General features: G+C 45.7%; 1 protein-coding gene across 1 annotated transcript; it reads left to right on the forward strand.

Moving 5' to 3' along the window:
* Positions 1 to 2,695: 2,695 nt before the first annotated feature.
* LOC142817852 (uncharacterized) lies at positions 2,696 to 6,885 on the forward strand. The gene is made up of 2 exons (XM_075895737.1): positions 2,696 to 3,060; positions 3,471 to 6,885. Exons 1-2 carry the CDS (start codon positions 2,908 to 2,910, stop codon positions 6,123 to 6,125), a joined length of 2,808 nt encoding a protein of 935 aa, XP_075751852.1. The 5' UTR covers positions 2,696 to 2,907; the 3' UTR covers positions 6,126 to 6,885.
* Positions 6,886 to 22,640: the final 15,755 nt, after the last annotated feature.

The raw sequence follows: 22,640 nt of genomic DNA on the forward strand, positions 1-22,640 counted from the left end.
ATGTCGAACGCGGTGTGTAGAGGAGGAAGGGTGCACAGATGGTGGAAGAGTGGGCGACGGCGCGACGGCGCATGCGCGCGCGCCAGCTGTCGAATGTTCGAGAAGCGATGCGGACGGCGCGGACGGCGCACTACAAGGCGCGAGTATAAGATGCTTCCGCATCTAAAAAAAGGAGATGAGCACGTTACGCAACTGGCAATGGAACCCACAACCACTCGGTCTGCAGCAAGACCTTGACCACGCTTTGCCAACGACGCTACCAGTGCAAAGAACAAGGCTCAGCAAACACGTCTTATAGTTCTCACACACCCTATCTCACATAGTCCTCTTTTTTTTATTGATATGATATATAAGGAAGTCCTCTTTTATTGGTGGTGCAAAGCGGGGCGCATGGCGGTGGCATTGAAGTACTGCGCCACAACACTAACAAGCGTCGATAGGGAGCGAGTCGGCAACGACGCAGTTAAAGCATCTCAATGGCAGCAAGGAACGCTGGCTTCGATAGACGCAGTGACAACTTAACTTCACACCGTAGGAAAATTTAAGTTAGCGGAACTTCCACACACTCGTGTTGCGTAACACTAGTAAGGCACCTTGCGGGTGATTTTGTCTCTGCTGGCTGATATCTTTAACGCGTTTGTAAAAATTGTAGCTGTTTGCGCATATACACTGATTGATATTTGCTGTTTAAAGTCCCAAAACCACCATATCAATATGAGGGACGCCGTAGTGGAGAGCTCCGGAAATTTCGACCACCTGGTGTTCTTTAACGTGCACCCAAATCTGAGCACACGGGATTACAACATGTGCGCCTCCATCGGAAATACAGCCACCGCAGCCGGGATTCGATCCCGCGAGCTACGGGTCAGCAGCCGAGTACCTTTGCCACTAGACCACAGCGGCGGGGCTGCACACATACGCTGTAGAAGCCATCAATAGAAATACACTATTCTCGGTCGCTGACCCCGAACGTCGCTGTTTTGGTGCCAGCAAGGGTGTCACGATTGAATGGAGGCGAAATGATACAGACCCATGTACTGCTATATATGCCACTGCCTAAAAGGGGCCCTGAAACATTTTTTCAAAGAACCATGGAATGAACTCTCTGGTAGAGCTTATTCCCTCACGAAATAAACAGCACAAAAATTTTAAAAATTTCTCCAGTGCGAGTGGAGTTACAAGGATTCGTCACATGCTGTGATTGCAATCTCTCTTCTGTCGTCCCGACAAAAGCGCTGGAAGCTAAGCAGGGAGGGTTGACAGGCGCAAAGAAAAAAATGGCAGCTTATCCACGGAATGAGTGATGGAGAGTGGGGCGAAGAATTCGTCCGTCCATTCGTTCTTGCTTCCGTCCGTCCATGCGTCCATCAGTGTGACCGTCCATGCGTCCATCAGCCCGTACGTGCGTGCGTCTGTTCGTGCGTCCGTCCCTGCGTTCGTCCATGCAGCCGCCCCTGCGTCCGTTCATGCGTCCATCCATGCATCTGTCTATGTGTCCGTTCGTCCATCTATTCAACACTCCAAGTACCACCATCTCGCATCTTTTCATCATATATTCCCCATATAGAAGCACCGCCATCCAGCGGACATTCCAAGGACTAAACGAGAGGTGGCACACGCACACTTTCTTACGGCTTGCGCTTCCGGTCCACTTCCCACCTTTAACCACCTCGAGTTCATGGTATATACTAGTTCACTGTATTCATGGCACTGCGGCCGAACGCTCGCTAAACCTTTCGAAAACCAAGGAGGTTACGCCCAGCGAGTATGACGTAGCAAACTTTTTCATTCAGATAGTGCTCAATGTACATGCCACTGGCTGCTAATGCATGGGAAATGAGAGGCGGAGAATTCGGCTTTTACTTTCTTACAGCTTGCGCTTCGTATCTACTTCCCATTTTAGATGCGGAAGCATCTTATACTCGCGCCTTGTAGTGCGCCGTCTGCGCCGTCCGCGCCGTCCGCACCGCGTCTCGAACATTCGACAGCTGACGCGCGCGCATGCGCCGTCGCGCCGTCACCCACTCTTCCACCATCTGTGCATCCCTTCCTCCTCTACACACCGCGCGCGCTTCACTCCTCCACCATCTGTGCACCCTTCCTCATCTACACACCGCGTTCGACATCTACAATTCTCCTGATTCTCCAGTGGACGCGCATGTGGCGTCGCGCTTCGAGAACATTCAACAGCTGACAGTGCATGCGCCGTCGTGCTGTATATATACTCAAGGTCGGCGCTCGCTCGCTCAGTTGCCGCTCGTCGGTTGGTTTGTACGGCGCGTCGACGTCCAAGGTCGCGGTGGAATGAATTCCAACGAATCCACAAACACAATGATCGACGTCCCTTCGACCAGCGCCGCCCTTTCGCATACGTGTGTACGTGTTCACTCATTTAACACCCCCTCCTACAACCACGTTAACCAATTTAGCCATCGACCCAAGTAAGTCGCAATTTAACACCCCATTTCACAACCACGTTAACCAATTTAGCCATCGACCCAAGTAAGTCGCACTTTAACACCCCGTTAACCAATTATATGGTCCGCATCCTCCTCAGTGTTCCCCCGAGGGAGGCTGCGGGCAATTTTTTTAACCACCTCGAGTTCATTCATGGTATAAACAAGCTCATTGTATTCATGGCACTGCGACTCAACGCTTTGTAAACCTTTCTAAAGCTAAGGAGGTTACACCGTCACCCCCGGAAAATCTTTTCAGGCCTGCGCCCAGCAATCTGACGTCATTTCCGGCCGGCCGACTCTCGGGGAAGCCGCAGCGGCAGCGAGCGCAGCGCGGGCGGCGGTGGTGACGGTTCGGCGGCGTGGTGTTGACGGTGTTTCGCGTTTGTTGCTTTCCGTTGTTGTTTTGCGGCAATTTCGTTTCCGTGCGTGATGCTGGAGTGATGCGACAATGCCGAATAAGTGTTGTGTACCCGGATGCACCGGCAACTACAAAACAGGAAAGAAGATACAAGTGTTTTCCTTCCCTAAAGACGCCGACGCTCTCAAACAATGGCTACGCGCCATTCCTAGGAAGGACTTCGTGCCGACTTCGTGCACTAAGGTAAGAATTTGAGATGCTCCTGTTCTTAGCTTGTCGTTGCTTGTTCGGGTAGAAATCACCTATGATGGGAAATACTTGAGCGTGTGGCCGCCGGGCCTCGCGAAGCGCTGACGCCAGCAGCGTTCGCAGCAAGGATGGTCAGCTGCGCTTTGTTCACTAACAGTGCCGTGGTGTCGTCCATTCTTGCAAGCTCTCGGTGGAAGCGCTTCGTGGAGTGCGGTGACATCACGCTCCCGTGTTTCCTTTCATGTTGCTTGTACCGCTTAGCGCAGCGCTTTTATTTAGATGCTTGCGAAACGTAGGTAGACTTTGTTTTAGCTACACGGACTGTAAACACGGTCATGCAAACGGGAGCGCATTTTTTTCTTTTGAGAAGTGGCGTCTCAGACGTTCTTGAAACGTTTGTGCAGGTGTGCGCGGATCATTTCGACGCTTCATGCATCGAGAAGACGACATCGTACACGTATCCAAGGACTGGGAGAGTTATTGAAGTTGCACTCCCAGTACCACGGTTGCGTCCTGGATCTGTCCCAACGGTATTTCCCGGCTGTCCGTCCTACCTTTCAGTACGAGACAAGAGCACGAGAGAAACCCCTGACGCCAAGAGGAGCCGACAAGAAGCCTCCCAACTCGCCCGTGCTGTAGAAGAGTCGCTGGCGTCATATGAAGCGGAGCAAGAACGAGACCGGTTTTCGTCCCTCGAAGAACTAAGGGCTCGCCTGCAAAGGGTGTCAGTGTCTCCGAAGTGGACTGTGATTCATAAAGAAGAGTGCTCCATGTTTTTGAACATTATCGACTATCGTGAACCTTGTTTGAATGCGTCATTGACCGTGTTTGCAAACCTTGAAGTCTTTGCCTGCTATCAAGGTTCACCAATCAAGAACCTTGGTAGCGCTGTTGTACCAGACTCAGTTCAAAAAGTAAGTTCCTTGTTGGAAATTTTGAACAACCTGTCGATGCTGTCTGAGGAGCGCTGCACTTATCGCCACCTGGCTCAAGCAATACATTCCCTTCTGGACAAATTGGAAGCCAGCATTGATGAAGGCAAGAAAGAGACGGTGAAATTTATGAAGGAGCAGCTACTACTCCTTTCTGCAAAGCGCATTCAGTATAGCGCACAGGTGATGGTCTTTGCATGCATCTTGCGTACAATATCACCACATGCCTACAAGTTCCTGAGAAGCACAGGTGCACTAACTTTGCCCCACCCAAGCACTATTAGAAAAGTGTGCTCGTCTATTCAAATGTGCCCACAAGTTGATTCTTCTGACGACACTTTCCTTCAGTATGTGTCTCAGAGATTCAAACATCTGCAGGCACATGAACACACTGTGACGCTGATGCTTGACGAGATTTATATCAAACCTTGTTTAGATTACAAAGGTGGGAACATATGTGGTGCAGCAGTTAACTCCAACGAAGCGGCCACATCGGTGCACGTGTTTATGATACAAAGTTTGCTGAGCGCATTCAAGGAGGTGGCGCACATTCTTCCGGTAAAAGCCTTACAGGGTGAAGATCTTCATTGCATGCTGAAGAAGGTGATCTTGGGCTTAGAAGAAATTGGATACAGGGTCATAGCCGTTGTCTGTGACAATAACTCGCTGAACAGGAAGGCAATGAAGATGTTTCTGCCAGAACCAAAGCTTAGCCCTGTTTACCCGCATCCGGCAGACCCAGATCGGCCGTTATTTTACGTGGTGGATGCTGTGCATCTATTTAAATGCATAAGAAATAACTGGCTCAACCAGAAAAATGCTGGAACTTGCTTTTTCTACCCACGCTTCGAGCTTTCGAACAATGAAGTTCATCCCGAATGCAAGATGACTGCTTCATTTAAGCATTTGAGAGATTTGCATAAAGAGGAGTCACCCCTGCTTCTGAAGTCTGGGTATGGCTTGACGTCAAAAGCTCTAAATCCAAGCAGCTTTGAACGACAGGACGTCAAACTCGTACTGCAGGTTTTTAATCCACACGTAGCCGAAGCCCTGGCCGCTCGCAAGGGTCATACTGATTTTCAACATGCTACAGCAACCGCCGAGTTCATCAAAATAATTCTTCGTTGGTGGAGCATTGTCAATGTAAAGACACCTAGTAAGGGCTTCCATCACCGTAATGTTTACGAAGAGCCCATGTCAAACCACACAGATGACCCAAAGGCAAGCTTTCTAAGCGCTTTTATCACATGGCTCGATGTGTGGGAATTTTATAGGCACGACACCGGAGTACTTACCCAGGAGACATTGAGTGCCTTGAGGCTCTCTGCTCAATCCCTTTTGGCATTGGTGAAGTACTGCGTTAGTGAGCTTCACTTTAAGTATATTCTGCTAGGGAAAGTCCAGACGGATACCCTCGAGAGTCGCTTTGGACAGTACAGGCAGATGGCTGGTGGGCAGTATCACATATCTGTTCGCCAGCTTTGCGAAACCGAGGGAAGGATTCGCCTTCAAAATGCCCTTCCAAGGATGAGCAACGATGATCTCAGAGGCATCGAAGAGACGGACAGTGTCAGGGATGCGGGCACTTCTTTTAGTGTTCATGTTAGCGATGCTGACCTTGATGAGCTCAGAGCACAAATGCCGGTGATTGGTTATGTTGGTGGGTATTGTGCACACGCTGCAATGAAAGTTCTCAAGTGTGAAAGCTGCCAGAGGCAATTGGTCGTTACCCGAAATACGGCCGAAACAGGAGAAGACACCCATTCTTTAATCGCACAACTGGATCGGGGTGGCCTCAAATTTCCTTCTGCTCTTGTAATCACAGTAGTTATGTACACAGAGGTTGTAGTTAGAAAGCTCATGACGGAAAGTACCTCTACCCAGTTTCTCCATGGGCCGAACCAAAAGAATGTCGTTCGGCAACTTACACTGGACTCTCTGCCAAGGCTTGAGGACATAGATACGTGTGAAAACGGGCACACCTACGAGCTCCTCATCACATTGGTTGCAAACTGTGCAGCAAATATAATGCTCAACAACTTGTGCAAGCAAAGGAACGATCTTTTACGCATTGAAAAAGATCAGAAGGCGAAAAATAGAAAGGCCCGAATTTTTCTTGGAAAGTAATTTTCCAAGCGTCGCGTCTTTCTCTTCACATTTATTCTTGTGAAACTGCACAGAGTGTATTTGATTGCATGTCATGACTTGATTTCCTTGGTATACTTCTGCCTTATGTAAAATGAGCCTTGTTTCCAGTTTTGTATCTCTTTACAAGTTGTTAGCTTTTAAAAGTGCTGTACTTTTTTCTTTTTTTTTAACTCGAACTGCCTCGGTGCCTACTGTAGCAGTTGTACAGTCCGTTTTGGTACCTAAGCTGTGTACACTTTCCTTGTGCACTCTGTGTACAGACATGTTGTGCACTGTGATTTGTTTTTTCTTAGATTTTTGTTTGATTTTTTCCCTAGGACATGCACCTACCTGTGGCAGTACAATTACTTTTCTAACTGTCATTTATCATGCTGTGGACCCCAATTTAGTCACCAGTGTTCTTATGTATTGTATTTTTTGGCAAGTGTTTGAACCTGATACCTTGTGTTGCTACTGCTACTATGATAAACGAATGGTATGTTTTCCTCTAACGTACAATTTAAATGAAAGTGTGCTTTTTCTGTTCCAAAGCTCGGGGATGTTTTTGCTGTTACAATCTGTTTTGTTTTGAGTTTTATGTGGCAAGATATTGTGTTTTGTACTTTTGGCATATTTTCAGCATTAAGGGCAACACCTTGTGTTGCCTGTCGTCTGCCTGGACCTAGAACAATGCGCACTGTGATATTTGTACAGACGGCGTCTGGCTGTGATAAATAAATATGCATTATTCCATTCACGATATTCATTATTTCTTGATACCTTGATAAGTTCCCCAACCGCGGTGGCTCAGTGGCTAAGGCGTAGCGCTGCTGAGCACTAGGGCGCGGTTTCGATACCCGGCTGCGGCGGCCGCATTTCTGATGGAGGCGAAAAGCAAAAACGCCCGTGTGTACGAGATTTCGGCACACAATAAAGATTCCCAGGTAGTCAAACTTGATCCTGAGCCCTCCCCTACGGCGCGCTTCATCGCCTGCGTTGGGTCGGCGCGTTAAACCATACAATCAATCGATACCTTGATAAATCGTGCGGACATGGTGTCAAGGCACCTCGCCCGAGTCGGTAGGCGTGAACGGCGCTCGCGGCAAGCGCTCGCGGCTGGCGCAGCCACCCAGCGAAGGGCGGCCGGCCGGCCGGCGCGATGTGACGTCGTCGACGTCACGTCACGTGACGCGCAGGCCTGAAAAGCTTCCGGGGGTGACGGTTACACCCAGCGAGTATAACGTAGCAACTCTTTCTTGTCAGATAGTGCTCAATGTACTAGCCAATGGCTGCTAATGGTGATCGCAGTCTGCGCGTTAACTAAAAACCGAATGCTCCTGTCTCTCATTACCCAATAGCAGCCATTGACATGTACATTGAGGACTATTTTGCATTGTTCAACAACGCACAAGTGAAGTCTCTCACCGGCACCAACTTGGAGGTCAAAATGCTATACTTGTTACATACTACGGGGGACGAACGGGTGCCGCTATAAGGAGCTTTGCCCCTAAAACGTCACGTGTGTCTCGTGACCTTGAGCACATTTTTCTTCGAATGCGCTGCTTTTTCAGTGTGATCATGCGCACACGCGTGGACTATTCGCGGCCTCCCATGGCAACCTCTGTAACGACCAAGCGCGCAATGTTTGAATCAGCTAATGGCTGATAGACCGGCTTACTACGAGTGAATTGTGGGCTTATTCCGTGATTGATCGATAGAAAAAAGCTATGTTCAGCGGATTTTGATAATTTTTTGTGAATTCTAGGATGCGTGCTGCGCTATATTATTCGGCTCGCGTGTTGTCGGGAGCCTTTACTATTGATCGGCCACGCTTTCCGACCATGCTTAAAAAGTGTGGCGGGGACCTTTTATGAAACACCAGCTGGTTGAAATCGGCGCATTCTTCCACTACCCGGAGCCAGTTGTCATAGTGCTGTTATCGAACGTAAAAAGGAGACATGTTATGGCAGACAATTGCCGCCTCTCAGCAATCTGAAACATCCTCTACGTTGCCGCTAATTGGATTAGTACAAGAACTTCAGCGTCATCTGTTTCTTCGTGCCCTTACTTTGTCGTTATTTTATCGCTCTCGCAGCATAAAAGCAGATTTATGCTTAAGAACACTAACGTAAGCGGAATTTAAATACACAATGCCTAGTCTAAGGAGGAGGAAGGAGGAGGAGGAAGAAAGTTTAAGCGGAAAGACACGGAGGTTAGCCAGTTCTTAGACCGGCTGGCTACCCTGTGCTGGGGAAAGGGGTGAGGGGAATGAAAGATGTTAAAAAGATATGTTGCGAAGAGAGGGAGAAATTACAAAAAAATTGCGACAGAGGAAAGGCAACATCAAAGAGTATAAGACACTAAAGTCTGTCTCTGAGGCCAGTTGTCCGCAAAAAGCGCAGCAAAGCTTTCAAAGCCTTCTGGGCTGAGGATGGGCTCGGCCAATGACCAAGAATCCTTTGTTCCGACAAAGGCCGATTGTCTAGTCTATCCAGAGCTGCAGTGAGTTCTTGTCTTTGCACGTTGAAATAGGTGCACTCACACAGAAGGTGCGCGATGGTTTCTTCGCAAGTGCAGTAAGTGCATGTAGGAGAGCTGGCCATCCCGATGAGATAAGAGTATGCATTCGTGAAGGCCACTCCAAGCCACAGGCGGCATAGAAGAGTCTCCTCAGCGCTAGATATCCTTGGGGGAAGACGAAGCTGCAGATCGGGATCCAAGTTATGCAGGCGCGCGTTTGTGAAGTCTGTCGAGTTCCACTGTACCAGTGTGAGGTCACGTGCAAGCGAACGAAGTCTTGTAGCTGCGTCGGTTCTTGAGAACGGGATGGCTGTGTATTGGGTACCATCGTGTGCAGATCTAGCGACCTCATCTGCGCGGTCATTGCCATATATTCCGCACAGCCGCCGATACCATTATGGTGCCTACACCCACTCAAAGCCCTTCTTACTATTCGTGGCATCCAAAATAAGAAAACGTTGTCGCATCTAGCCCTGAAACAGGCCACATTACTTTTCCTGCCAGAGAAGCACAACGGACGCCTTCTTATTTACACGGATGGCTCGGTGTCTTCAGTAAGCTCTGCAGGGGCGGTGGTTATTCCTGCGAGGCACATCCCAAATAAACTCATGACATCACATTTGACGTCGTCGACAGCTGCAGAACTTGCAGCCATTCATGCAGCTCTGGAGTTTATAGTGAAAGAACTTTCGGGAATTTGGTCGATCTTCTCGGACTCGAAGGCATCTCTTCAATGCCTTATATCACCCTTTCGCCATGGACCTAATGAACAGTTAGTAGCTGAAATAAGGCTTCTTCATCACCAAGGAACTGAAAAACAGCACAGCATAGTGTATCAGTGGATGCCTTGTCTAAGATTACTGAATGCCCCTGCCACCTAGTTTTCCTAAGCCACCCAGTGGCGGACAGGGTAGCTCATTCTAACAACGTGAATGCTTTGCTTATGGCACCTAGTAGCAACCTTCTCGGGTCAATGACTTACACTTGCGCCATCACTTGCAGTTTTCAAAGGCCCACTTCTTTTTGAATCTTGTCCATTGTTTTGAATGTGCTGCCTTATTGCGGAAATTCACAGATATTTATGGTTGCACCATTTTATATGCAAAACAGCTGCTTGACTAGCCTGTGTAACACTGCTCCTCTGTTCACACCACTCCCCTCACCGCAGGTTTCGGAGCGGTGTCCAGGAGCTCACGCCCTCCCAGAAGGGGAACCCAGAAGTAACTCAGGGGCAAGCAGAGCGCGGCTCTGCTTGCCCCTGAGTTACTTCTGGGTTCCCTGAGTTTTATCTGGTGTTGATTCACAACGGACTACACAACTGATGAACTGACTGACGTTCAAATAACTATTAACTAACCAACTATATAACTAACTAACTAACTAATGGAATAACTAGCTAAATAATTACCTGATATTTATATCAGAGAGAACTGTGTGTGTTCATTTTTATCAATATAATGGTGTTAAACTAACAGAGCAAAGAGTTTCAGATATACTTTGCCATTCTTTTTAGCTCACTCGAGCTCTCTACGTCATTCTTTACTTTTGTTTACTCTGTAATTCGTGAACTCAACATATGAATAAACTTTATCGTTATTTAAATAGAAGAACGCAACTTCTCTTCCAATTCAGGGGCGTCACGCAGCCCTTTTTTAAATGACGTTCAGCTTCCATTTGCACATCTTACTTATGGTAGGGTTAGGCTTCAAAAAATGAGTTTTAATAATTTGCTGAACAGGTGTGATGATAAAAGGTACGACGATAAAATTATCAAGAGACTCTAAATGTACGTGCATCATCTGTGGCAGCTCAATAATAGCCTAACTATTTGTGGAGTGTTTTATTTTTGTTAAGATGTTTCATTCGACTGGCTTTGTAATTTTGTACACATGTAAGAAACAATGCTTCATAGGGGAAAAAATAAATTGTGAGCACACAACAAAAGCTACATTTGTAATATTTTTTCATATTTGTCAATGTATGAGGATGATTTCTAAATGGATGGTTTAATAATAAAAACACAAAAGAACATTCTCTCATGAGTTTAGTTGCATTTTAGTAAATGCCACCCTTTGACATATGTGAAAAGTTTTATTTGCATATGCCTTTACGTTTCCCAGCAAAGTATACACAAACCAGAAAAAAAAATGTTTTTTTGGAACGACAAAAAGATCATGCAAAAGCTCAAATACTTTTTCCTATTAACGTGTGAAAGAGGAAGCACCTAAAACTGTTATTAAAAGTGAATACCCGCGTGCGAAAGTACTTTCTAAAGATAAAGTTCTTTGTCATAGAACAGCAAAATCTGAAGGCAATTTCTTAATACACGAAATCTCACCCCACCTTATTGTCATCACTTTCGCTTCAGCCACTCGGAGGGTGCGTGTATTTCAGGATACTACGTGCACACAGCTTTCGTCACGAGTCATTTGCATGTGCTAACTTCGTCTATGCCAATGCTTTCTACACGGCGCCCTTGGGAGAACAAACGTTGTAGTGAAAATGCAGCAGCTGTTACTTCACCACAAAGCAACATGCTCATTCAACAACTGTAAGCAGCAGCCAGAAGTTCACAGAAGTTTGAAATAATGGTAACAGGCTGGCTTCTGCACTCACCACAGCACCCTTGTTTAGCCATTGCTTGCGCTTGTAAATACATATACATTCCGTCTCTTAGGTTACGAGCATAACGCAGGAGTCTCCACAAACTAGATTCTGGAGCTGTAGTTTTAATGCGGGCATTTTTTATATGCGAAGCATTTCTTAGCAAACTTCAGCGACTTTGAGCGTATCTATCTATCTATCTATCTATCTATCTATCTATCTATCTATCTATCTATCTATCTATCTATCTATCTATCTATCTATCTATCTATCTATCTATCTATCTATCTATCTATCTATCTATCTACCTGTCTATCTATGTAGCCGCTTAGGTTTGCGTACTTTTGTGGTCACTCCCTTAGCTTAGCGTGAACCGAAATCAGCATGGGAGGGTAAGATAGTTGGAAGAATAGGACGCACTGGTCAAGACATGAATAATGTCACAATACCGTCACGTATGTCGTCAAACACTTCCCGCCAGACAGTGGCAAATACCCATGGGCGGGTATGCGCCTCTTGTATGCGGGTACGAGCCACAGGTGGTTGACACTTTGTATCTACCCAGAAACGATTCAAACACACATGGGCAATTGTAACGCACGAGCGTCAAGAAATACCCGGCATCGTGTTAAGTTTGGCCCGGCAGTTCATCTGGACAGACGCCATTGTGCGTAAGCCGGTCTGCTAGGTTGCTTTCAACCTCATCGGCGCACAGTCGGCTAGATGCTGTCCTGTAGAGGTTCCAGGTAGTGGTCGGATCTAAACGAAAGCTTCGCGAGGATTCGAACAGCGTGGGACGGTGCCACTGTGGCAGTTCTCTTGGTGCCAACGTCTCGGCTCGGCTGTCGTCGCCGACGCGATATTGCCACAAATGCACCAACAGTCCGGAAGCGTGGGAAGGCGTTGAAGAACCCGTTTTCAGGGATCGAGCGTTTCAATTCCCATGTACGAGAGAGTTCTGGAAGCCTGTAGCTGAAAACAGCCATGAACCGCTGCTGACGTTCGTGTCAGCGGCCATTTCCCGGAGGAGCTAAACTTTTTTTCTTCGGACTCTACCTCCTAGCCCTGCGGTGCCTTCAAGGCACGGGCCGGGTGCGTCATTGTGTGGTGCACTCGTGATAACCATTGGACATTCTCACTCACGTTCTTCTTCTCACGAGTGGTCCAATTTCTGCACCCTTTCTGGAAGGTGGACCACTGAGACATCACGTCACCTGATTCGCGCAACAGTGGTCACCGCCTTCTTCGGGCTGCTGTGTAAAGAATCAACGGGCTATAAAAGTCGAAGAATTTTATAAATAAGAGGTGAATCATGGGCAGAATCTTTGTACATAGCTGAATCTCTACAGTTCCATCTTTCAACTATCATGGTAATAAACCTTCGTTCTAACGCTCTTGAAGCGTTTCCTCACTGGACAAGATCGGCCATGCGAACGACGGCGCGGAGGCAGTCACCCTAAAGAAAACGCGCCGTACCTGCCATCAAACCTAGAGTTCTTAACAACTGGTGGCAGCGGTGGGATGCCATCATCAACCTCATACCGTTTACAACTGGTTGGCAGCGGTGAGTTGGACCTCGTGACATGATGCAGTGTTGTAGTCAGTACTTGGTCTTTGCTTTGACTTTCCAGGCTTCATTTTGTGAGTGATGGAGGCGGAAATGTTGTAGGCCTGTGTGCTCAGATTCGGGTGCACGTTAAAGAACCCCAGGTGGTCGAAATTTCCGGAGCCCTTCACTACGGCGTCTCTCATAATCATATGGTGGTTTTGGGACGTTAAACCCCACATATCAATCATTTTGTGAGAGTGAGTTGAATAAAAGCTTGATTGTGTGTGAGCTAGGGAGATCACCTATTTGTGAGTATTGAGTGAGAAGGATGAACTAATTATTTGTGAGATGCAGGACCAAAGTAAAACAGCAATCATGAAGGTGAAGACATTACTAAAAGATAGTCTTTTGTATATTTGTGAAGACCTAGGTATCAAGGTCGAAGAAAAAATGGGCAGGCCACAAATTTTAAAGCTGATTTTGCGAGAAGCCACTGAGGAGGATATTGAATTGGCTTTAAATGCTTTCAAAAGAGAGGGAACCAAAAAAAGAGAACAGAAGGAAAGAGAAAGAAAGAACGAGGAAAAAGAAAAACGTGAGTCAGATATGGAAGAGCAATGAGCGAGCATTCTACTTAGAGATTGAAATGCTGGAACGTAAAGTTAAGGCAATGCGACAGAAAATTCAGCCATCAGCAAGTGTAGCGCTAAATAAGTGCGATTACCTATTGAATATGGTGCAGTTCACAGCCGTAAAAAAGGCTAGCACATGTGAAGATAGCAGCAGGTTCGAGGGTGAACCGAGTTTGGGAGCTGTGAAGGATGCTGCGCTGAGTAGAGCGGCCGGCGAAGGTCAAAGCGAGTGCGACAAGTTTTGTACCAATTGAATGCTAGTGCAACAGCTATAATAGCTGTAGACAATCTGGTAAAGACATCAACTGTGCTTGTCACGATGGTGGATCTTGCAAATGAGGTGATCAAGAACACTGGAGATAGCTCAGCAGAAGCTGCCGAAGTAGAGAGTGAGGACAACAGTGCAGTTACAGATATCTCCCAGGAATACGACCAAGATTGTTCAAAGAGCTGCATTGTTCCTCAATGCGTTACCCTGTCCGCCAGTCTAGAATGTCAGAAGAGAGATGTTTTTTTTTTCGAAAATCATTTAGACCGTGCAGGTAATATAGCTGACGAAAGCTGTGAGAGGGTTCATGAGCTTCAGATGCGATCGGGAAGCTCGGTAACGAGCCACGAGAAGCGGCGCAGATGCAAGAGAAGTCGCAGAGCCGTGAGCAAGACAAACGGCACTACGTGTGTTGAGGAATGCTCAAAACATTAAGCGCAGCAAGCAAAACAATGATTTTCGCATCGGCGCCAAGGTTGCTCTGTATGCGTCCGAGCCGCCGGACGAAAATGAAAAGAACAGTAGGTTCTTATCGAATAGAATCGCGTGGAACGCGCCACTCTTCCCATTCCATCGACAGAGAGTTTCATGGGGTGTCATTGAGCTATAAAACCCCGGTGACACAATCCGAGAATTTCAAAGCAGTGAAGGAAAGGTAGGTCGGAAACTTCACCGTAAAAAGGGGAAGCAAACACGCGCGGCCAAACGAAGGGATGAAAGATGTGGCAAGCAGCCGGGCCAGAGAGTCGAAGTGGTCCTCGAAGGAAGGCCACAGTAGCTAAGCACCACCCCGGAGCAAAACCGAAGAAGGCATGGTCACTCTTTCCCACGCATTTTTCGTGTTCCCTCTGCTATACTGACAGAACCAGGCTGAAATCCCGAATGACACGTGACTGTGCAGTTCAGCTTGTTGCTTGTGCACGTTGTTGTCTCGGGCCTTTTCAGAATCCGTCAGGACCCCGACCACCACGGGTACGATTGAAGAGTGAGAGACAGCTGTAAGCAGGAGAGTGGGACGCAAGCATTTTCTTGGAAGCATGTTTGTTCGCTTATTTTCAGTTTTAAAGTAATATTCCTATATCATCTCCACGGCTAGTTTGTTAAGATAAAGTGTTTCCCTTCTCGATTTTTTAAGCATTGTAAGAGTTTTTAGTTAAGCTGTTAAGCGTTATGCGGAAGCAGTGACCCGCATCGGTCAACCGACTGTGTGCAATGAGCTTTTCTTTGATATAGGAGCACGTGAGTTGCGAATGAAGATTTGTACGCCCGTGAGCGGAGTCGAAGATTGTATTCTTCGGGCCCTTCGGTGTAGCGCTAAGTTTTATACCGTCTTAAAGGAGTAAATGAGCATTTCAAGGAAGGTTTTAGAATAAAACCCAAGCGATTTTTGAAATGTTCATGTTCGAGAATCATTGGATTAAGGGATTTTAGCACAAATTTTACGCAACTTTTGTTAGGTGTTCTTGAAGTGTATGGCATCTAGCGTTTCTTTTTTATTGTTGCGTGTTGTTCTTTGCGAACCTCTACGTTCAGTTGTGTGCTTAGTGGTGCCTAGGTTATAGGGATATGACCTATGTTTAGGTATGTGTTAGTATGCTAAGCGTTCTATGATTGAGAGTATGATGTCTTGCTAGGGCACACAGCAAAGTTCGGTGCGTTCTCTAAAAACATGGGCTGACATGAGGCTACATCCAGCAAATGAGCGTGTTAGTACACAAGTTGTATTTTTTTTGATATTTTAGTGAGTGCTTAGAGATCATGTGATCTTTGAGCTGAGAGTTGCGCTTTACTGAGCGTTGAGGTTAACGATACGTTTCAGGTAGTTATAAGACGTAGTTCAATCTGTTGTGAGTGAGGTTTCGTTGGTGTTAGGGTCTCCTACATTTTGGTACTCATGACTATGCCTTGAAAATGTGTAATGAGAGATTATAGAATGCGTACCGATACACTGTGTAGGTACAGGCAGCATTCCTATGAAACTATTGTAGTTAGTTGTGTTTCATTAGGTTAGTGAGAAGTTAGCAGACGTTAGTTGCGACATCGTGGTGTAGATGGCAGGAGAAGGTTAGTTTTGAAAGAGGTTGTTTATTTCTCTGGGGCCATATTGTACTTGCCTTTGTGTGCTTTTCTGGCACGGCAAATTGATCCATCTTCAGTAGGCCTCTCTACCTCCATGATTGTTGCAACTTCGGCGGCACGAAAGTGTGTCAAAATTTTATTTAGTAGCGGGTATTTTCATTTGTTTGCGTTTTTTAGAAGCATGGAGGGTATTAAGCGAGTCCAATGAACTTGATTTTGGCATTGTATTGCGTTGTGCGGTTTGTTTCGCTGTAGTCAATCAATGTGAGGAGGTTTGGGAGTTGGCTGCAAGTTCGTAGCTGGATGTTCCAAGCTAGGACATCGACCTCGTCACCAGCCATTCGCTTCTTGCCCAGCGGTTGGGAGCGCAGGCCAGCCAAAATTTTCCGGGTGGTGGAGGAGCTGTTACGTTTGGCCCGGCAGTTCATCTGTGCAGACGCCATTGTGCGTAAGCCGGTGTACTAGGTTGCTTTCAACCCCATCGGCACCCAGTCAGCTAGACGCTGTCTTGTACAGCTTCCAGGTAGTGGTCGGGTCTCAATGAAAGCTTCGCGAGACAACCCTTTTCTTGAACGGGTTCGAACAGCGTGGGACGGTGCCACAGTGGCTGTTCTCTTGAAGTCAGCCTCTCGACTCGGCTGTCGTCGCCGACGCGAAATTACCACAAAAGCACCGACAGTCCGGAAGCGTGGGAAGGCATCGGAACAGCCGTTCTTCGGGATCGAGCGTTTGGACTGCCATGTTCGAGAGAGTTCTGGAAACCTGTAGCTGAAAGCCTGCAGATGAAAGCAGCCATGGACCGCTGCTGACGTTCGTGTCAGCGGCCACCTCCACAGAGGAGCTCACTTACCCTCTCCAGACTTTATACCTCCTCGCCCTATGGTGCCTTCAAAGCGTGGGCCGGGTGTGTCAATGTGTGGTGTACTTGTGATGATCATTAGACATTCTCACCCACGTTCTTCTTCTCACGAGTGGCCAAATTTCTGCACCCTTTCTGGTGGGTAGACCACTGAGACATCACGTCACCTGATTCGTGGCAACAGTGGTCACCGCCTTCTTCTGGCTACCATGTATAGAATCAAGAGGCTATAAAAGCCGAAGCATTTTGTAAATAAGGGCTGAATCATAGGCAGAATCTTTGTACATAGCTGAATCTCTGTACAGTTTCATCTTTCAACGATCATGTTAATGAACCTTCGTTATAACTCTCTTAACGCGTCCCCTCACTGGCGAAGATCGGCTATGCGGATGACGGCGCGGAGCCAGCTATCCTAAAAAAACGCCGTACCTGGCATCAAACCTCGAGCCCTCAACAACTGATGGCAGCGGTGGGATGCCCTCATCAACCTCATACCCTTTACAATCGGTAGTGCCGTCCTGACGAATGTAAAGAATAAATGTCAGGGTCACAGCTGGAATTGAACTCAAGCATTCTGCGTGGCAATAAAGCATTTTATCACAGAGGAACGCCAGGTCTCGGAACTACTTTTCAAATGGACGCTAATCTTTGTTAGATGTAAATAGTGGTTGCAGTGCTGCCTACCCAATTATATAAACATTACATATATACTACTGTGATAGAGCTGTGGTTAGGTATCATGCGCTGAAGTTGATTTATGTAGCAGTGTCCCGGACTAGCATGTTCGCTTGCGTCAGCTTCTGCAGTTGGTACTACGCTTGTTCAAGTTGCCATTGTTGCCCAAGTGCAAACAGCTGATTATATAAACATTTGCAACTCTTCGACATCTGTTTGTGCGTGAAGCACTTGTACATATATTTAGCGTCATTTTATGACTTGTCACTCAATAAAAAATATTGCGACATGGTCACCGTCTTTCCGCATGCTTCGCATAACGTCGATTCCCAGTTACGTGGGATCTGCCGAATATTTCTTTTTATATTCTTTGCAACCATTTCAGTCACCAGTTCGTGTTAGGTGCCTGATGTCGCCCAAGAGGTGAGTGTTGACACAAAAGCCTAATTAGACTAAAATGTAAGTAGATTTCGACACACGAAGCGTATTCTTAAATTTTCCACCTCAATAAGAATAATAATATTGGTTACAGTTGGGCGTTTTCTCTTACGCAATCCCATGCAACATCTGACAGCATTACGTCTGCGTTTGTTTGTTTTTTTTCGATAATCGTTTTCTGTTTCATGGCTCGCTCTGGCAGTCACACATAGCAGGGCCCAAAATGCCAACCTTTCGTTTGTCGTAATTTTTTCTTCTATCATTCTGATGAGTGTTGCTTTCCTCTTACAAGCATACTTGTATATATTTATTGCGCATTCTGCTTGCAAGCTGCACCAATCTACCTGACTCTCGTCCAAAAAGCGTCAACGAGCAAGTAAAGAAATCTACAACACCAAGCTATTATGATCATGTGTATGAACAGCCTCGGGGCATGTAGGGCGTGAACAAGCTTCTTAAAATAGACGGAAAAAAATTTTTTTACCTCATGCTAGTTGGCTAGACAGAGAAGACAAACAGCCGGTCTTGTTATTCTGCTCATTCTGGTTGATTCGTGAGAAAGCGTTTTACTGTTACGTGCGATTAGCTAGTTTTGACGAACAGCTGGAATTTCCAGCGTCTTTCCTTCAGAATAAAGTGCACACTGCACGCAACTGGACATACGATTTTTCTTTCACTAAATAGCCCTTGCAGAGGACTCAATTATGAATTTGACCAGGAAAAGAGTGTCTGTTAAGCGAGGACATGCGATATACGCGATTCAAAATCCTGGAGGGTGTGCTCAACGGGACTTGCTCTCGTAGCGCACAGCTGTAGTGAAATCCACGTGTGCGTTAGGGTATGCAGCGCTTCATTTGCAGCTGCCGCGCACGACACGTTCCTTTTGTGAGTCAGAACAGCTTAAGTTGTCTTCCTTACTTGCGTCAACTTTCGTCGATGAACACCTTTGTTCAGTAGTCTTTTCTTTCTTTTCTTTATACTGTCTTTGCGCCCTTGTGAATGCCCCGGACCTTTTTTCCCTTCGTTTGAATAGCCTGTATGACTTGTTTTTTTCTCTAACCTCAGAGAGGATTGGTTTGTAGACAAGCCTCAATAGAACTGCAGCGTTGTTCTAAAGAGAGAGAGAGAGACAGATAGAAAGATGAAGTGACAAATAGAGGAAAGGAGACAAAAAGAATAGAGCCAGAAATGGAGAGAGACAGAGAAAAAATAAATGGAGAAAATAAAGAGAGGAAGATAAAGTGAAAGATGAAGAAAGACAGGAAGAAATAATGTAAATTACAAAAAGAAAGAAGGAACGCTGGCCTACTCCGCTATTCCATCAGGTTTAGCTCTGTACTAGAATGAAGCTGCCTTAATTTTTAGTCAAATAATTGATCGTTCATGAAAGAAACATGCCGGTTTAGTGGTTTGTTTTGCGTAATGTGTCTAATAGAAGGTTGGGAGCAAGTGCATTTTAAACTTTAGACAACCGGCATCAGAATGTTTTAGAAATTGATTGTTATTGGTCGTGCAGCTACCAAGGCCAGGGATCTGAGCCACAACTCAATTGCTTTGTGGCACACTAGAACTGAAAAGTCAACCGCCAACTAGTACTTTATAAAATTTATATTTGCAGATAATGATTTAGAGGACTTCGAGATTGAGCTTAAGAAATACAACGTGATTCCGTAAACAGTCCCCGTGTGTGTCGTCTTTAACCGTGCTGTAAGAAAAACAACGTTCGGGAGTGTAAAATCGGATGTTTTTTTTGTGGAATTTCAACGGCAAGAACAGTTGTGAAGTGCCAACTACATTATAACTTTTTGTTGTGCAAACTATAAAAAAATTCATTACGGGTCCGTAAGGTACCACGTACTCCTATGCAGCTGCACCCATATATACCTACCCTCTAAAGTGGATGGCGAGTGACCGTAGTTTCAGATAAGTTGGAAAATCATAAGAAATGTTAATTGAAGGCCGCAGGTACAACCCTGCCAGTGGTGAGTCCACTTTTAAATGTTCGCCTTTGCATCATAATTATTTTTTAAATAAAATAATATCCACTATACTTTTCTTGGCCGTCTTTGTCAGTTTGTTTTAACTAGTGAAAAAACAGACCAAAGCACATTATTGCGACATTGGCGGGCCATTACAAGCCCAGAATGTGCGTTACGTACAGAATTTATTTCCCTCAATACCTTTATTATTTGAAATGCACGATGCTTTGGAAACCGAATCTAGCCCGAGTATTCCTCCAGCGCCGAGGTCTGAAAGTGCTACTTTTCTTCAGCTCGAATATTTCTTTCCATTTTCTGCTCTGACTCGAGACACACACTCCACGAAAATCAGGGATGCCTAACCGAATTGCAAATCGGGGCCGTTGGTGTGCTGGGTGAGCTTCACGTGATCGCTTTTGGGGGCGAGCTTGGCCGCCAGGGCGAGCAGGAAGTCCCATAACGGAAGTTGCGAGCATCCATTCGGTCGCATGGCCTCGAAAACACGGACACCCATTTGTTCTCGAAGAAACAGTCGCTTTATTTTCGCCTTTTCCCAATGAACGAAACAGCATAAACCAGACAAGGGGGTTAAGACGTCCGTTCCAGCCGTTTGCACAGACCTACTATTTTGCATTTCGCCAGTACTTCGGATGTTCCAGCGAATAAATCGCGCGGCCACTGAGTTTTTGCTGGCTACTCGTTATACGGAGTTAGCCATGAAAAGAACTGCGTAGTGTGACAGTATGCGGTGATTCTATTAGTTTATGTCGTAATGTATCTTACTGTAAACATCGATACCTTGTGAAATAAACCTCTTTTTAGTCATAACTTTTTTGTTTTCATTTTTTGAAAGCAGAAAGTAAGCATACGAATGTTGTCTTTCTCTTTTCTGAATTCTCGTTCAAGTATGTCTTATGATACTTTATGTGTACAATGAATCTTTATTCATTTTATCACATAGCAAAAATTTGCACTGCCAACTTACTGCTCTTCCAGCAAAAAATTGAAATTTCTAAAGATAGATGTTCTACGAACTGCCACTGGGAAACCCGAGCCTTGCGAAATCCCTTGCTCAACTACTCATTGTGCGTCGGTCTGACATATAGGCTACTATCTTAAGTAATGGCTTTCATGGAACCAAACTATGCAGACAGCCGCGCACCGTTGGCTATATAGGGCGAAAAGGTGTGATCGGTTGTTCATTGCTCTACACTCAGAAGATTCCAAGAGCAGCCACTCGCACTGGAAAAGTCTTGAGCATTCTTGTTTAACTAAATGAGAAATGCCTAATATGGCGAGACAACAGTTATATACAGAGAAATAATGTTACACAAGAAACTTCAATGTAGCCTAAATGTGCCTAGAAAATTTTCTATGCTTTCAAAGAATTGTGCCTTATAAGACATGGATATTATTGTCATAATGCACCTGTGCACTTGTTTACTCGTTCACTTGTGCACTTGTTTACTCGTTCGTCTTGGAAAGACTCAAGAACACATTTACACTGTTGGTTCATGCGGTGTTGTACGTTGAGTGTCGTACTGGGCATCATATTTTGTGTCATTTTTATGGTGCACAATGTTTGTTACTCTGTAAAGCAGCACGATGCAGCTCATAATCCTGATTTGAGCTTGAGAGAGAAGTATTGTTTCAGCAGCCAAGGCTTGTACAATCGTAACCGTATTCCTCTCGAAAGCAGCTGCTCTTCGCAGCCTCAAATTTCTTGGCAATAGTGAGCATGCTTTGTCCTTTCAAGCCTCTTGTAAAAGATGAGTAGCCTTATCAGCTCATCAAATTGGCTTGTCTGCACTACGTTGCCAAGAAAGAACACACGCTTTCTATGTACATTCTTCATGGCGTAAGGTATGAGTGAAAATGAATTTGTAATCAAGTTCCTTGCAGTATTTCATGTCTAGCCAATGACCAAAGATCGTCAATCCTAGAGTGTACTTTCTATGGTGCCAAGCCCACCAAACAAGCTTATAGATAGATTTAGATAGAAACAACTTTATTAACAGCCGAACGAGGTCCTTGAATTCATCTTGGTGGTGGTTGGAAGGGCGGAGGTCAAAAGCATGCCACAGCTCTTTTGGTCCAGTCTGCCTCAAAACGTTAGTAAGTGGGTGACAGGAGTGACTCCCACTCTTCGAGGGAGAGAGCTGGCAATATTGCTGTTGATAGGGAGTTTCTAAAGACTGGCTTTGGGTGGCCTTCACGTAGCTGTAAATGTCGACAGTTTGGTTCAAAGACTTCCAGGCAAATTTTATACAGCAAATGAGGTCTGGAAAAATAATTCTTGGACTTGCCTCAAGATCGCAGCGTGTTTCCTTACGCACCAGACTGCCGACTTTATTTAGGAACTTGCTCTTTCTGTTCACGGCTTCTCATATGGCGTCTGCTGGCAAGTACACCAATGTTGTCAATGTCATCGAAGGGGTACACTGTGCCGGCTGATTATGATACATCTTTAGTGTATCATAAGACAGTAATCATCGAAGGGAATAATTGTGTCAGCTCACCACCGTTAATGTTATCAGAGATAGAAATGCTGTTCTTGAATTCGTCAATGCACTGAAATTGTCACGTGGCAAAGGATGTATATATGAATAGCGGATGTTCAATAAAAAAATACTAGTTGCTAGACTGGCGCCCTATACTGTCTCCTCCTTTTTTTTTTCCTTGACGGAGTTCCGCCGCAAATCTTTTATTAAGCTATGAATTTCCAACTTGCCCAAGAAGCAGCACTCTTACTATACAAGCAATTTCATCATGAGTTTTGCTTGTTATCTATTTTCATGTTGCATAGGTTTTATCCTGTTCATATTATTGTGCTCTTATAAAGCTGTGCCCCCATAGTGTATGATTGGTTTCAGTGTTGAAATTCTAGCTTCTAACCAGAGAGCTACGAAGAC

This window comes from Rhipicephalus microplus, chromosome 5 (genome assembly GCF_043290135.1).
Source record: "Rhipicephalus microplus isolate Deutch F79 chromosome 5, USDA_Rmic, whole genome shotgun sequence".
Lineage (NCBI taxonomy): Eukaryota > Metazoa > Arthropoda > Arachnida > Ixodida > Ixodidae > Rhipicephalus > Rhipicephalus microplus.